Source organism: Crocuta crocuta, unplaced genomic scaffold (assembly GCF_008692635.1).
Source record: "Crocuta crocuta isolate KB4526 unplaced genomic scaffold, BGI_CrCroc_1.0 scaffold147, whole genome shotgun sequence".
NCBI classification, from domain to species: Eukaryota; Metazoa; Chordata; class Mammalia; order Carnivora; family Hyaenidae; genus Crocuta; species Crocuta crocuta.
Window position 1 is genome coordinate 3,432,199 of NW_027532594.1, and position 16,508 is coordinate 3,448,706.

General features: G+C 41.2%; 1 protein-coding gene and 1 long non-coding RNA gene across 4 annotated transcripts in view; one reads left to right on the forward strand and one right to left on the reverse strand.

Moving 5' to 3' along the window:
- The first annotated feature begins 1,640 nt into the window (after positions 1-1,640).
- Positions 1,641-16,508, forward strand: part of LOC144244647 (uncharacterized) — a 63,029-nt gene continuing 48,161 nt past the window's right edge. The window contains exon 1 of the long non-coding RNA XR_013339012.1: positions 1,641-1,764. This is a non-coding gene — a long non-coding RNA (uncharacterized LOC144244647). The remainder of the gene's footprint in view (positions 1,765-16,508) is intronic.
- The window catches only part of PDSS2 (decaprenyl diphosphate synthase subunit 2), a 260,551-nt gene continuing 249,302 nt past the window's right edge, over positions 5,260-16,508 (reverse strand). For all 3 annotated transcript variants that reach the window (XM_077780013.1, XM_077780014.1, XM_077780012.1), the window contains one exon: positions 5,260-5,471. In XM_077780013.1, the coding sequence (XP_077636139.1) occupies positions 5,313-5,471 (159 nt within the window). In that variant the 3' untranslated portion in view covers positions 5,260-5,312. The remainder of the gene's footprint in view (positions 5,472-16,508) is intronic.

Genomic DNA, 16,508 nt, shown 5'->3' on the forward strand with positions numbered 1-16,508 from the left:
GGGGGCATCATTAAAATGCCTAGAAAGTGGGGCATCTGAGTGGCTCAGTAAGCATCTGACTTTGGCTCAGGTCAAAGTCACTTGTTTTTCAGTCACCTTTAGAAGTATGTTATCTCCTGGGCACCTGGGTGGCTCGGTTGGTGAAGCATCCAACTTCAGCTCAGGTCATGATCTGGAGGTCTGGGGGTTTGAGCCCCATATCAGGCTTTGGGCTGACAGCTTGGAGCCTGGAGACTGCTTCAGATTCTGTGTCTCCTTCTCTCTCTGCCTGTCCCCTGCTCTCTCACACGTACACACACAAACACACACACACACACACACACACTCTCTCTCTCAAAACTAAATAAACATTAAAAAATAATAAATAAAATAAAATAAAATAAAATAGAAATCTATGAAAAAAAAAAGAAGTATGTTATCTCTAGTATAACTGGGGAAAGGCAGGACCCATTCTGAAAGAATAAAACAGTTAATTTGAGATCAGGGCTGAAGGTAGGGAAAAGAAAGAGGCAAATGATTACTGTTAGATCGCTTTGTGCTTTTAAAAGAGAGTGCAAATAACTTTATTACTACTAGAACATGATTAACATTAATTGAAAATATTTATAATAATGGAATGACAATTATGTCCTCACAATTTAAGGAATTAAAGAAGCAACCCAGTTCATTTCTGCCCTTTTGTACTTTAACAAAGGTGTGGCATGTCTTCTCTACCTTGAGAGCAGCTATTATGAATCATAAAGATAAATCCTGAAGCTTCCATTGGTCAGAAACGTGATCTTAGCAACAGGATTTCAAAGTGGGAAGACAAATGAAGTGGCAGGAAAGGATCTTCCAGAAACTAAGAACTCTAGGAAGGAGCTTGACAACAGTTTTCTGGAAAGCAAGGTTCTTCTTATCAGTGATGAACCTGCTGATTAGTTAGTATTAAAAAAAAGAAGAAGTATCCTTTCGCTGCAATTTTGTTGATTACACACAATTCCCCCAAACTTGCTGGCCCCAAGAGGGCCATGTTACAACAACTTGTCAGGTTTGAAAAAAGATCATCATGGATTATTCCGACTACTTTCTGGTGACTAGAGTTTAATGGGTGGTAGATACTGAGCCTAAAAAAGGCCTCTATCTTTTTGGAGCCTTTAATACTAATGTATGTGTATGTCTTTTACCTCAGCTGGTAGCGTCATGCACATCCTGGGCCATAGCAATAATACTGTCATGGGTAAGATAAAGTCTCAAACATTAGAGAATGAGCCCTGGACCAGGCAAACAATGTCACTGATAATTTATTTTTAGGTGTGACCAGAGAACCACATTACGTAAGCAAGAAAACATGAAGAGGATTTAGTGTTATCATCAAGTAAAACTTACAACAAAGTTTAATGATCATCATAAACTGAATCTCCTTTCAAAGTAGTTGTGATGGCAAACAACTCACTATCTAAATTGGTATCTCGTGGATATTGTTTTTTTAATGCCAGAGAACAGTTTTCCTAAGTTGGAGAATTTAAAAGAAAAAGACTTAGTGGGGCAGGAAACTGCTTTTAAGTTTATGAGGAAATAGAATTCAAATGCTTATTTTTCTTTTTTTTTAATGTTTTATTTATTTTTGAGAGGGAGTGAGAGCAGGGGAAGAGCAGAGAGAAGACAGAGGATCTGAAGCGGGCTCTGCACGGACAGCAGCGAGCCCATGTGGGGCTGGAACTCACGAACTGTGAGATCATAACCAGAGCCGAAGTTGGACGCCCAACTGATTGAACTAACCAGGTACCCTTTAAATATTTATGAAAGAATGTCTCCAGGGGTACGACTAAGAGATGTGCCAGGTATGGAGGACAGTCAGGGAAGGGGTAAGAATCTACACAGAGGTGGGTCAAGGGCACCAAGGGAGAGGGGTGGTTGGGTTAGCGACATGGCACGCAGTGGGGAGGTCTGTATGTGGGGATACAGCTCACTAACTTCGCAGAAAGGCCACCTTCTGTCAGAAGTCTGTCTCAGTGTTGTGCAGTGAGAGACCCGATAATCTGTCCAACAGATATTCTTGGAGTGTCTAAAGCACTGGCACTGGTCTAGGTGACGGGACCTGGTAGCTAGTGCGTGACCAGCTGCGAGGGCTCAGGAGTTAGCAGGCTGTAAGAAGGTGTAGTTGGTAAAGCTGGGAGGAAGAAAAGTGTAGGAAGAAGGATAAAGAGCATGAAGGGAGGAATCTCATTTTAGGGGACAGGGAGGATTGAGCACAGCCAGCCAGCAGAGGAGACGCTGACGATTCAGGAATGGGGTCATGAAGGAGGCAGGAAGGCTACAGGCTCGAGATCTTGGGAAGGAGGAAAGAGAGGCAAGGAAAGCAAGAAAGAGGCGCTACCTGGAAAGATGCTGGTGGGGAGATGCGGAGTGAGGGCAGGCCAGGTGATCAGAGGTGGTCCCCTCCGCCTGCTTCTCCATCTGCAATGGGCGTATGCTTACCCCCAGAGCGTGACTGTGGCACCCGAACAAGATGGCACGCACTTGGGGCCTTCACTATTGCAGCCTTAACACACTTGACAAAGACTGATAGGGAAGAGAGTGTGGGTGCTTTCAGGAGCCTGAAGTGCATGAGGTTTGGAAGGTCCAACTTGCAAGCTGGGGGGACCAGCACAACATCTAAGGAATGAATTCTTCCCTGTAACAAGAAACTGGGAATGGAGGGCAGGAGAGAGGGGGTAAGGGGACGTTCAGAGGCCAGAGTCTTACCTAGTCAGCAGAGCCTGCACCCAGGAGGCAGGCCAAGGGGTGTGATTAGGTATGTCTTGGTGCCCCACATTTCTGCCTCAATTGTCTGAAATTATAAGGATGTAAGAGTTAACAAATGTCCCCGAAGAAGGGGCATGAAGAAAGAGTGTCAGTATTGACCACCTTAGGGTGAATGAACCAACCTGTTAGGTTTAACAAAAGCCTGCCAGGAGGCTGGCAAGTGGGAACTCCGCTGAGCCTGAGGACAGAGGCAGGGCTGTCTGTCAATCAACGATGAGGGCGGGACACCCAAGTCAGGGAGATGAAAGGGAGGTAGGAAGAGTCCAGAGAAAGCAGAAAGGCAGGTGTTAAACAGAAGAGTCTGGGATTACATGCCATACAAAGGGATCCCTGAGGCCCTAAGCTTCAAGGCAGTTTAGGAAGACGTTTGCTGTAAACTTTTATACATTCATTCATAGCCTCTCCCTGAGTTTCTTCACCTCTCCACCTCCCTGAACCTCACATAGCATCTTTGTTATCCAGAGTCAGAAATGGCAGACTGTTTTTTTTTTTTTTTTTTTTTTAAGTTTATTTATTTTGAGAGGTTGGGGGAGAGAGAGAGAGTGTGTGTGCATGAGCAGGGGAGGGACAGAGAGAGAAAGGGAGAGAGAAAGAGAATCCCAAGTAGGCTCTATACTGTCAGCACAGAGCCTGACATGGGCTCGAACTCACAAATCATCATAAGATTATGACCTGAGGAGAAATCAAGAGTCAGACGCCTAACCAACTGAGCCACCCAGGCGCCCCAGAAATGGCAGACTTTGAGAGAATGAAACAAAGCTGGAAGGGACTTCATACATTCTTTCATTTAACTTTATTCAAAGATGAGGAAGTGGAGGCTCAGAGGGAAGTGACTAGCTCAAGGTCACACAGCAAACCAGCTGCTAAACCAGAATTAGAAGAGCGCTCCTGTCTTGTGGTACCTGACCAACTGCTTAATAAAAGCTACCGCTCTGCATAAGTTCCTGCACCTCAGAGAACACAGAGCTCGGCTCCTCCTTAGTGCAAGTTAATGATTAAAACCTACTCTGATCTAAAGCATCTAACCATAGTTACTAATTAAGCCAATTTCTGTGAGAAAAGACCATTTCAAACAGAAGAGTGTTCACTTTTGCTAAATCTACAGGCCTTCAAATTATAGTAGCATAAACAGTACAATTACAACATTTTAAGAATATTAAAAAAATCTTTGTAATACGATACCTTAACCTCTGTCACTCACATTTTCTCTTCATTGCATATCACATGCCGGGTCCTGATAAAATGGTTTTGTAACTTTTTTTTTTTTTTGGTGGGGGGAGGAATTAAACTAAAATAACTTCACTTGATGTTTGAGCGAATGAGGTAATAAAATCTGTTTGCCGTGTTCACTGTCTCCAGACAGGGCTGTGATTACACCACATAAGGAAGAAAGGTAGCTGAGTCTCAATCTAGATCATTTATGTAAACTCAGCCTTCTTGTCAACGGTGTTCTCAGATTGCATGCATGCAAACCGCAAAAATCATCTCCTATGAACCACACAGAGACAATATCTGATTGCAGGCCTGGGAGGTTGCTTATATTCTCTCTGTAATTGGAGGTCTGTGGTTCAAGACCAAAATTTGACATTCTGAACTAAAAAAAAAAAAAAAAAAAAAAAAACCACAAAAATATTCCCNAGTATATTCCCAAGAACAAGTTATATATCTGATACTTGTAGAAGTTAAAGGTATTCTCTGCACCAAAAAATTACAAATGAATAAAACGTACTTGAAAAAAAGCATTTTGTTCAGGCTTAAAGAAAAAAAGTTTGGTTCTTAGAAATGTGTTTGAAAAATATTTGGTCTCCTAGAAAGAAAAATAAGCCATTCCTACCACAACAAAGTTAACAGTTGACAGTGTTTTAATCTTCTAGCTTCGAATATTTGGCATTATTTTTTTAGCGATTTTTTCTAAAAAAATGTTACAAAAACCATGAAGCGCAAAGTATATTCATACTGTACCTATAAATACAGAGACATAATTGCAAGAAGACAAAGCACATTTTTTTTCTTAATCACCGAACGACCCTCCATTATGACAGACTGGTCACTGGTTTTTGATTTGACAGTCCTCCCTGGCTGGCCGTGATAGTGTTTCTCATGACACCTGCAGCTTCTAGCTCACTCTGTCCTCTCTCTAGAAGGAAAACCACAGGCCACCGCCCTGGCGCCATCCCTGGCTCGGTCCAATCAATAAGGACTTATTTCCTGTCCATTTGCTGAGGTCACAGGAGCGAATCTCATTAATTATTTCTGCTACTGCAGCCTCAAGTGTGCTTCTGGCGTGACAAGTGAAAACTGCTTGACCTTTTTTTTTTCTTCTAATTCTGTTTGTAGCAGTTCCAAAAAAGAAGGCAGTATTCATTTAGCAATGTGATAAAAGGAAGGGGAAGAAATGTATTCTGTTTTTAAAGTCATTAACACATCTAGATATTTCATCATGAAAGCTCTCCCGATCACCTCATTTCCCAGTTGTTTTTTTTTTTTTTCCAGCTAACGAACAATAGTGTCTTTTTAATTTGGTGTCACGAAAATCTGGTCACAGCAAACACAATGTTTTCTAAAGCAGATCTGGCCTCCGAGGGAGGAAAGCTCTCCAGGGCCTCCAGTGCCTTGTTTCCATGGTAACGACACAGGTCAATAGCTGAAGTCACACCTTTGCCAGCTTTGATTGTTTCCCGCAACTGTTAAGAAACAAATGCACAATAAAAGTCAGTTTTCAAGGTACCACAATTAAATTGGGGAGGGGAGGTGGAAAACAAAGAAGTGGGGGAACATAAAATAGATTCATTGTTTCTGCTGTGTTCTTTTGAGGTAGAGGACATCATTCCCCAATGATTCTGAGGCACTAACATTCCCTAAGGCTGCTAGGTGTCTATGCTCCAGAGCGGCACAATAGGCTCCAATCAGCCTAATTACACCTCCTCCCTGACTCCCACCCCTTGATATCTTGAAATGTGCCCTGCTGGGGGATGGCGGTAATGAAGGCAGAGGGCATTTACATGTCTGGCATTTTGAATTAAGCAGCCTGATATTCTTATGTGAAGGAGGCTTCATTAACATCCTAGTTAGTAACTTTTTTTTTCACCCTGTATGCTGACAGAATAGTCCATACGAAAATTCAAGAAAGACACCTAGTTTAGATCTGAACACTCCATTTTTAGAACTAAGAGCCTTTATTTGACTGGTTAGAATGAACCGAAACACCCCTTTGTAAAGAATAAACTCTTGCCAACAACTGGAATTGGAATTGGTTTCTAATCTCTCTCTGAGACGGGGAAGGACCAATAAAAGGGTTATATTTCAGAACTGAAAAAGATTGATAATGATTAGGTCTGTCCCCTTTCCCTTTCCCCATTTCCATTTTCTCTTTCTCAGTGAATACCTCTGCCTAACTCCCTAAATCAGAAACCTGGTGGGGGGGAGTCCCCCTTCATGCCCCATTTCCAGTCAGTCACCATGGCTGAACTTTCTGGCCCCCAGAGACTGGGTGGGGCCAGGGGACAAGTTCTAGTCCATGAGTTGTGAATAATGTATGTCACTTCTGGGCCGCAGCATTTAACCACCCACGTGAGTCCCTCTAGAGCTTTCCCCCTGGTGGATCAATCAGTCATAGCGGGAGAAGCTCCTCATGTTGGATTCCTGAACGCCCACACTGAGCTCTCCAACCTGCAGGGGACATGTGGTGTGGGCAAGAAACACACCTTTGTTGTCTGAAGCCACTGAGACTGTGAGGCTGTCTGAGGCTGTCCTGACTGATATAGTCACTAAGTCCTAGCCATGCTACCTCTTTTACAGCTCTCCAATTATCCTCCACTCCTCATTCTCATTGCCATATTAGTTTGGGCTATCATCATCCCTTGCCTGGGCTGTTTTATGCAAACCACCTCCTAAAGAGTCTTGCCACCACCAGGTCTTTGCCCTGGATGCCATCTGTCATGCTGCCAAGGAGGTCTTCATAAAATGCGAATGTGATCATGCTTAAAACCCTTCACTACCTTCCAGTAGCCTTAAGAGAGTCTAAGCTCTTTCATGAGGCAATGGACGTCCTTTCCTGATCTCGCTCTTGTCCAGCCTGTCCCCCCGCATCCCTTCTCCCTTTCATCATTGTTTAGGGAAACTGCTTGCAGTAATCACCTCCCTGGAGGCTGTTCCCATATCCACCCCCTACCTTCAAATGTTCCAAAGTCCACTGGAGTGGAATACACTCAGCTAGGATGAGAGCCCTAAGGAGCTAAGTGGCCCTCTTCCTCGGGGCTCCCCAAGTACCCCATGCATATCTGGTGTACAGCATAATTATACAGTGTTGTACTTCAGTCTCCACTCCCATATCTATTTCTTCATTAGATTCTAAGCTTCTGCACACTGCATGTCACATAAAGTCTGCTTTATTCCTGTAATTACACACATAAGAAAACAGAGGCCCAGAGAAGCTCAGTAGCTCACCCAATCTCATAGGTCACAGCGGCACAGTTGTGGTCAGAAGCCAGGGTTTCTAACAGCCAGTCCAGCATCACTGAATACTATACTGTGCCAGAATCTCACTGCCGCGCTGGTACTGCCACATTGCATATGAACTTCAGGACTATTTTAGCCTAGGATTCCCTCGTCTTTTGGCAATCACTGAATGCATGAAGGTAGTAAAATGGTGCTGAGTATCATAGGCAGCCAGATTCAAACTCCCATTCTAGCTTTATAATCTTAGAGGAGCCATTTAACTGCTCGGGATAATATCAGTCCCTTGCAGGACTACCGGGGGAATGACATGAGACAGCACCGAGTGTTTGACAGTGTCTAAAACACTATAAATATTTAGAATGACTTAATTCTTCCTCCTCTTCAGGCCCTTGGAAGGCCAACCTATCCACCAAGATGAAATGTATTTTAACTTGATGTACAACAACCTGAAAAGTAGCTGGAGCTGGATCAGACAAGAAAGGAAGGGAGGAAGGAAGAAAGGAAGGGGAGAGAGAAGGGAGGGAAGGAGGAAAAGAGGGAGAGAGAAAGAAAGAGAACATTCCCCCTATTTTCATTATCTTTAATTCCTCTAAACCTAAATTAGGCAGGCCAACATTCTCTATTCTAGACTTCTAGGTTGGTACTTGCAGGCACACAGATAATAGGTACATGACTGGATTTCAATTTGCAAATATTAATTGAGCACCTATTATGTGTAAGGAGTAAAATGATCCTTCTCTGCTTTGTGTATCAGGAAGTAATTAAGGGTTACACTGTAAACAGCAGAAAAACTAAGGGACATGTAGGACTACAGAGGATCAAAGAAATGAGAGATCAACTTCAGCTGGAAGAGATTCAAGAAGACCTTCTGGAGTAGGTAAGATTTGAGGCATGCCTTGAGAATGTTGATAAACAGTTATGGGGTTGAGGGTAGCAAGGGAATTCTATGAAAGAGAAGGGTCTGAACAGAGGCACAGAGGAGATCAGAGTGCAGTGTCCAAGGAATAAAGACAGACTGGTGTGACAGGCCTTACAGGAGTTAAGTATTAGGGGGTCCTGGAGGGCCCCGAAAACTAGGCTAAGAAATCCGAACTTAAAAAAATTTGTTATTACCACATATTTTAAAAGTACAGAAAAATACAAAGACTAGCACAGGAGTTGGCACGCTTTGGCCCCAGGCCCACTCTGGCCCCGTTTTTATAAATAAAGTTTTATTGGAACATATCCATGCCCATTCAGGTAAGTATTATATTGGCAGAGCAGCTGCCACAGAGACCGTACTGGCCCACAGAGCCTAAGACACTCACAGTCCTTACACTTCAGCCTTTACAGAAAGTCTGCGGACTCCCCCACTAGCACAATGAATGACTGTATGTCTTCTGCCTGCATTCAATAATTGTCAGTATTTTGCTATTTTTGTTCTAGCTATCTGTATGTATGGGTTTTCCGAACCATTTGAAAATAAGCTGTGGTCAGTAGTATGCTGATAAATTAGCTCTCCAGGGGAGGAGAAAAGAAACCCTATCTGAAGCATTTGCAGATTTTTGTGGTATAAAAACTCCCATCATGGGTTGTGGAATCACAGAATTCTGAAATATTTAACTATAGGCTTTGGGCTGGTAGGACTCAGCTTGGACACATGTTGGGCTGCAGGATGCTTCACCCTTGCTTTGACATGAAGCTCCTAAGAATGTTCTCGAACATAGCCAGAATATTATTGTCATAAATAAGGAAGTTAACAATAATTCTCTATCATTATCTAATATCTAGCCCATGTGCATATTCCCCAATTGGCTCTAAAATGATTTCTTTACCTTCTCCCCGCCCCACCCCGCCCCAAATCATGACGAATCCTGGTTTACATACTGCATTAATTTTTTATGACACTTTAGTATTTTCTTCCCTATGATAAGACCATTTCTGAAGGACCAGGCTGTATTGTGCAATGTTTTACATGCTGCACTTCTCTGATTGCTTCATTTAGTTTACTTTATAAACTTCATTCAGCTAGGCCCAACTGAGTATTTGATGGTGACTTGTATGGTACTTAATCTCTACAATGACAGGTAATTCAGATTAGGGCAAAAGAGTACCCAGAAGGTTATCAATGAACCCTAAAAGAGTTAATTCCTCTCACCGATGGCTGCTGTATTTCCAACTGACACTCAATCTTCTCTCTACAGAGGTAGGCTTTGTATACTGAGGGACCTGAAAGCTTCCATAAGTAAAATGTCCATTTCATGATTCAGCAGTAATCTAATCCTTCATGGAAGGTATTACTTCTCACAGACATCTGTATACACTTCTACCAACTAAACCTAAACTATTGGCTCAAAAGTAATCCTTTAGTGGGGCACCTGGGTGGCTCAGATGGCTAAACATTGGACTTTGGCTCAGGTCATGATCTCACGGCTCGTGAGTTTGAGCCCATATTGGGCTCTGTGATGACAGTTAGCTCAGAACATGGAGCCTGCTTCGGATTCTGTGTCTCCCTCTCTCTCTGACCCTCCCCCGTTCATGCTCTGCCTTCTCTCTCAAAAATAAACATTAAAAAAAAAGTAATCCTTTAGATATAATCAACAGACCATAAATGAGACTTTTACCCTATAAATTAGAATAGGCGATTGATCTATCCTGACAAAACAATCTTATCCTTTGTAAATAAATGTGACAAAACATATATTAAACTGGAATTCCTAAACTTGATTGACCAGAAGATTCACCTAGGGAACTTTAAAATGCAGAACCTGGGCCCCAATCCTAGAGATGGGTTCAATAAGGCCTAAAAATGCTTCTCAGGTCGTTTCAATGATTGGCCAGACTTGGGAGTAACTTACTTGCTGGGATATGTATTTTGAGTTACTATATTTTAAAATAGTTGGGTTGGGTTTATACTGTTTTAACCACACTTCCAAGGGGTTGTCTTTGCAATGATCAAATTCAATCCAGCCACCATGTATTGGGCACCAAATGTCCTAGGTATGTAGTATGGGTGGGAGATACAGAGACAAACACAGTTGCTGTCTCCTAGGACTGACCACCTGTAAGGGGCTGTCCTAGGGCTGAGGAAACAGAGGGGGCTGAAAGGACTACTGAGTCCTGGAACTATAGCCTTGGTTCTAATAACTGCAAGAGGTAAGCCCACGATTAGAAAAATCCTCCCCACTTTTGCCTTCACCTTCATTTTGACTGGGCAAATCCTCAACTAATGCGTAGATGGAACTTTCCATATTAGGGTATGGCTAGAGGTGCTGGAATGTTCACTCTGGATTTTATGGCTTGAAAACCATTTTAGCCGTAGGAAAAGTGACACAATAAAATATAAAAAAGGGAATTACCAGTGTGCATTTAACTTCTCTGATATAGCACTTTAGGGCACTAATATAATTAAATCTCTAATTAAGTCAACTGAATAATTGTATAAGTGTAGCATCACCTGCAATAAATTAAGTCCAAATCCCATGCTAGAGGATCCAATTAAAGACATTAACACAGAGAGAAAAAGATGCAAAGTACTTAAAGTTAAGTGCATTATTATTTAACATTTATTAAAGGTGTTATTAAACACCTTTTAAATGATAAATGTTGCTTTTATGAGACCCTTTTGAGAAATCACTGTATGCCGCTGAAAATTATTTGGTTCAAAAATCCTCTTAAAGACAAGACCTTGCCATGAGATCTAAGCAGCTTTAGCAGAATTGGACACAGCAGCCACTTCTCTCCAACGAAACCAAAGAAAGACTTTAAGACCCAGAAGAAACCCAAGCCCAATCTTATCTTTGCACTTCATTTTGCAGAAGATCGGGGCTGAGATCCGTTAAGTGATGTGGACAAGAGCCACAGGCAAATTTGAGAAATGGACTGGATTTCATTTCTGCACATCCAGAGCCTTTCCTTTCTATAGTACTGGATAGATTCGGAGATAACTCCCAAGTTTTCTTTTGCCCAAACAGACAGAGTGCTTACAGAGAACAGAGATGCTAACACTCTGCTGAAACAGGGGTAGACCTTGTTCTGTAGAAACTGTGTAACAGAGTAAGGGAGTTCAGCAATATGTTAAAGGTTTTTTTTTTTTTCAATGGTTGAAAACACCTGGATAAGGATGAAAGGTAACAATGGAAGCCATGCTTTTAGGGGAAGAGACTGTACACCTCATCAAGTGAAGGGGACCATGCTTCCCTAGCAGGGATTATGAAACTGGCAGCACTGTACGATGCTGTAGTGATCAACGTAAGATGTACAACTTTTGTACATTTACTAAAACTCATATTCTAATAGTTGATAAGTTCTTGGTGAACCTGATTGATATTCTTAGGTATCAGAAGATAGAAGCAGCACAATTTGCTTAAATATGTCAACATAATCGGATGTAAAGGTGATAGAAATCTGGCCAAAAAAAATTGTAATGTTATCCTGGTATTAGAATCGGTGAAAGAAAGAACCAGCAGGTATGGTTTTGGACACCCAAACAATAAATTAGAAAAGCACCTTTAAAAATTAGCAGGGGTGCCCGAGTGGCTGAGTCAGTTGAGCGTCAGACTTCTGCTCAGGTCATGATCTCACGTTTCGTGAGTTTGAGCTCCGCATTGGGTTCTGTGCTGACAGCTCAGCTGACGCCTGGAGCCTGCTTTGGAATTTGTGTCTCCCTCTCTCTCTGCCCCTTTCCCGCTCATGCTCTGTCTCTCTCTCTCAAAAATAAAAAAGAGGTAAAAAAAAAAATTAGTGAAAAGATTGCCATGATTCTAAGAGATCATAAACAGAAATAGCTCAAGGGTGAGTAGGGCCTCTGAAAAACTAAATTTCAACAATGGTCATAATTATGAAAGAGACTAAAATAAATGGCTACAGAACAAGCTCTCATGAGGCTCGGATTTGAAAAGGCCCAGGTGTAACAGAAGAAGCATATTGTCTCCTCCACCGCTGAGCCCCAGTTGAGCACCTGCTCTGCACAAAGGTCCACTGTGGAGCTATCCCTGATCTGAAGGAGCTGACAAAGGAGAGGCACAAAGCTACACAAATTGTGTGGGAATCCACCCATAAGTCTGTATTTGCACCAAGACACTTGTCACACGTGTTTTTAAAGTGCCATTCCTCACAGAAACATGTTCAGAAACAACCCTGTCAGAATCTGCTAAAGACCGATGGGGCGCATGGAGGGAGGAGATGATAAAAAAAAATAAGGGGCATCAAAATGTAAGGGCTGTATGTAGAATAAGAACAAGTATCCTCAAATAGTTGATAATGTATTCTTAAGAGAAGACAGAAAAAAAAACAGAACTAAAGAATGAGTTAAAAGTTGTAACGATTAAAATAAATTCCCTAAAGAGGGGCCTTTAGGAATTAAACATACATTCAAAAAGCCCATTTCAGGTTGCCGGGGAGGCCTTAGAGGCAGCGGCCATCTTGCCTTAGGTCTGGCTTCTGGTACCCTTCGCATTTCAAGATGACCTACCACTTCCATTCCAAACATAATATTATCGTCCAGGACAGATTACTGCGTAGCACCCCGCTGAGTCTCCTCCCAGTGAGAAAGTCAAGCAGCTTTCTCACTCCCTTCGTCTGATGTTTCTCCAGGCACTTCCCTTCTCTGTCTTCCTCCTCACTCTGGAGACCTAGTTTCCAGTCTAGAGCACCTTCACAGAGGCATCCACTCACCTCTGTCCTCTTCATGCTTACAGTGCACATAAATGTCCTTCCCAGCTACCAAAAGACTGTAAGAAATCTCAGAGATGAGAGATGCAACTGACAAATGTCTTCAAACACAGGACAAAAGAAAAAGATGAGGACAGAGGTGCATTTGGAACAAAGACCAGTGAATTTATGGATAATGACGGCAAAATTCCAAAAAAAACCCACATTATCAAATAAGATGGTTTTGAGTGCTAGAAAAAAGGCAGTGATGCTTGCAGTCGTCGGATAGGAGGGTCACAATGAGCAAGTCACTACAAAATATTCTCATTTTCTTTTGATATGACCACTCACTGTTAGCCTCAGAAATAGTAAAGATAGAGCATATGTAGGTTTTAGAAACTTAGTCCCTTGTGGATAAGACAGAGAAATGGCGGTCTGGATTAGAGTATGGTAATACAGATTCAAATATGTAAAATAACTACTAGAAAATGTTGGTAGATTTATTTTGAGCAGAAAAGTGATCTCTAGCATTGTACTATAGGACTTAATATTTAGTTTCATCTTTCCAATAAGTGGTGCTAAAAAAATTAGAGAACTAGATGTAAAGAATGAAACTGGACCACTTTCTTATAGCATACACAAAAATAAACTCAAGATGCATTAAGGACCTAAATGTGAGGGGTGCCTATATAGCTCATTAGGTTTAGCATCCTACTATTGATTTCGGCTCAGGTCATGATCTAAGGGTAGTGAGATCAAGCCTTGCGTTGGGCTCTGTGCTGAGTGTGGAGCCTGCTTACAATTCTCTCTCTCCTTCTGCTTCTCTCTCCTGCTCACATGCTCTTTCTTCAAAACAATAATAATAAAAGACCTAAATGTGAGACATAAAATCATAAAACTCCTAGAAGAAAACATAGGCAGTAATTTCTTTGACATTGACCTTAGTAACATTTTTCTAGCTATGTCTCCTTGGACAAGGGAATCAAAAGCAAAAATAAGCTACTGAGACTATACCAAAATAAAAAGCTTTTGCACAGTGAAGAAAACTATCATAAAAACAAAAAAGCAACCTACTGAAAGGGAGAAGATATGTGCAAATGATATATCCAATAAGGGGTTATTATCCAAAATATATAAATAACTTCTACAACTCAACATCAAAAACCGCAAATAACCTGATTAAAATTGGGCAGAGGACCTGAACAGATGTTTTTCCAAAGAAGTCGGAGACAGAAGGACAAATACTGTATGATTTCATTTACATGTAGAATCTAAAAAACAAATCAAATAAGTAAACAGCAGAAACAGACCCATAAATACAAAGAACAAAGTGATGGTTGGGGAGGAGGATTGGGGGATGGGCAAAATGAGTGAAGGGGAGTGGGAGATACAGTCTTCCATTTATGGAATGTATATTGGGGCACAGAGATAAAAGGTACAGGACTGGGAATATTGTCAGTGGTACCGTAACAGTGTTGTGTGATGACTGATGGTAGCTACATTTGTGGTGAGCACAGTATAACATACAGATTTGTCAAATTACAATCTTGTACACTTGGAAGAACGTAATATTATGCATCAACTATATTTCAGTAAAAAAAAAGAAAAACAAAAAACACCCCTCTCAACTTGGTTTTCTTTCCTTTATCACAGTTTTGTGGATTATCTGAATGAAGATAGAGAAGAAATACATATTAAACTTCAATTTTCAGATGTCATACAGCCAAGAGAGAAAGTAACACGTGGATAGCATCAAACTCTTTTTTTTTTTTTTTTTTAATATTTTTTTTTCAAATTATTTTCCAATAAAACTNTTTAGCTATTGTGGAGAGTGCTGGATAGCATCAAACTCTTAATGGTTTTGACATGTTGAACAAAGACGGATACTAGCGAGATGATATGTAATAGGGATAATTGTATAGTTGTGCACTTAGGTTTCAAAAATTAATTGTAAAAGTGGAAGTCTGAGTTTGGCAGTGATTCATAAATAAGAGCAGAGGATCTTTGATAACCACATCTTTTATATAAGCCAAGATTGTGATATAGATTAAAAACAAACAAACAGACAAACACAAACTTTGGCAGCATCTGCAGATGTACATGTCCAAAACAGGGGCAGGAATGGTCATGCTGTACTGTTTGATAGTCAGTTGATGTTTAGAAAACTATGCTCAGTCATGTGTGCCATGGTCATGTGTCAAGAGGAGCATTCAAAATAGACTGGGTTTAGGGAATCTGGGTGGTTCAGTTGGCTAAGCATCCAACTCTTGATTTTGGCTTAGGTCATAATCTCACGGTTTATGAGATTGAGCCCAGCATCAGGTTCTGTGCTGACTGTGAGGAGCCTGTTGGGATTCCCTCTCTCTGCCCCTCTCCAGCTCATGATCTCTATCTCTTTCTAAATAAATAAACAAACAAAACAAAACAACACAAAAACAAAAGAGACTGGGTTCAGTATTAGGATGAAGAAGTTATTTGAAAACATGTCATCTAAGGAATGTATACCCTGGAGGAAAGAATTAAAGGATATGAAAGCCATCCTCAAATACCTAAAGCAATTAAATGGAAGATGGGGCAGTCCTGTTCTATATGCTTCAGGAGATAGAACAAAGAGAGGTGACATTTCTGGGAAGCAGATTTTGGTTACAAATAAGAGAGAGCTTTTGGGGCGCCTGAGTGGCTCAGTCGGTTAAGTGTCCGACTTCAGCTCAGGTCATGATCTCGTGGCTTGTGAGTTCAAGCCCCATGTCGGGCTCTGTGCTGATAGCTCAGAGCCTGGAGCTGCTTCAGATGCTGTGTCTCCTGCTCTCTCTGCCCGTCTCCGCTTGTGCTTTGTCTCTCTCTCAAAAATAAATAAACATTAAAAAAAAAAAAAACAAGTAAGAGAGAGCTTTCAAATAACTAGAGAAATCTAACAACAGAATAATTATTTTTGACAAGGTGCGAACCCCCTATTTTTGGAAGTCCTTAGCATCTGGATGGCCACATAGAGGAAGTATGAGTAAAACTCTTAGGAGACGTGGCAGGTGGGACAAGTCTGCCTCCGAAGTCCCACCCAACACCAGGACTTTAGCTGACAGTGCTTCAACTGAAAAGTCTTCCCAGCTTCTGAGTGGCAAGAGCTGGTACAAAAGGAAAAGCTACAATGAAAACCTTTCTCTAATATGATAAACAAATTGCAAACACCATAAAATGCATTCCCTTTTACTTAGAACAACAGATTATTTGCAAAAGTCTGTAGAAAAAAATGAACATTTTAATTAAATATCTTATTTCAACCAAAGGAAAGGAAACAGAAACAAGAGATTTTTAGTTATTTCCTCAACCACATGAATTCCTGGGTAAAATTAAAAGAATGGTATGCTTCCCAGTATTAAAGTGGTAATAAGAATAATAACAGCAGCAGAAATAACAACAAAGACGATCCTGTAGGACTTACGTGTGCCCAGCACTAAGACATATATAACTTCAGTCCTTACAACAGCCGTATGAGGCAGGTACTAATATTATTCTCATTCTATAGATGAATAAACTGCGGCAAGAGTAAATTGCTCAAGGTAATGCAGAAGATAAGTGCTAGAGTGAAGATTCAAGCAGTTCTTGCTCTTAAAGTTTATTATTTTGAGAAAGAG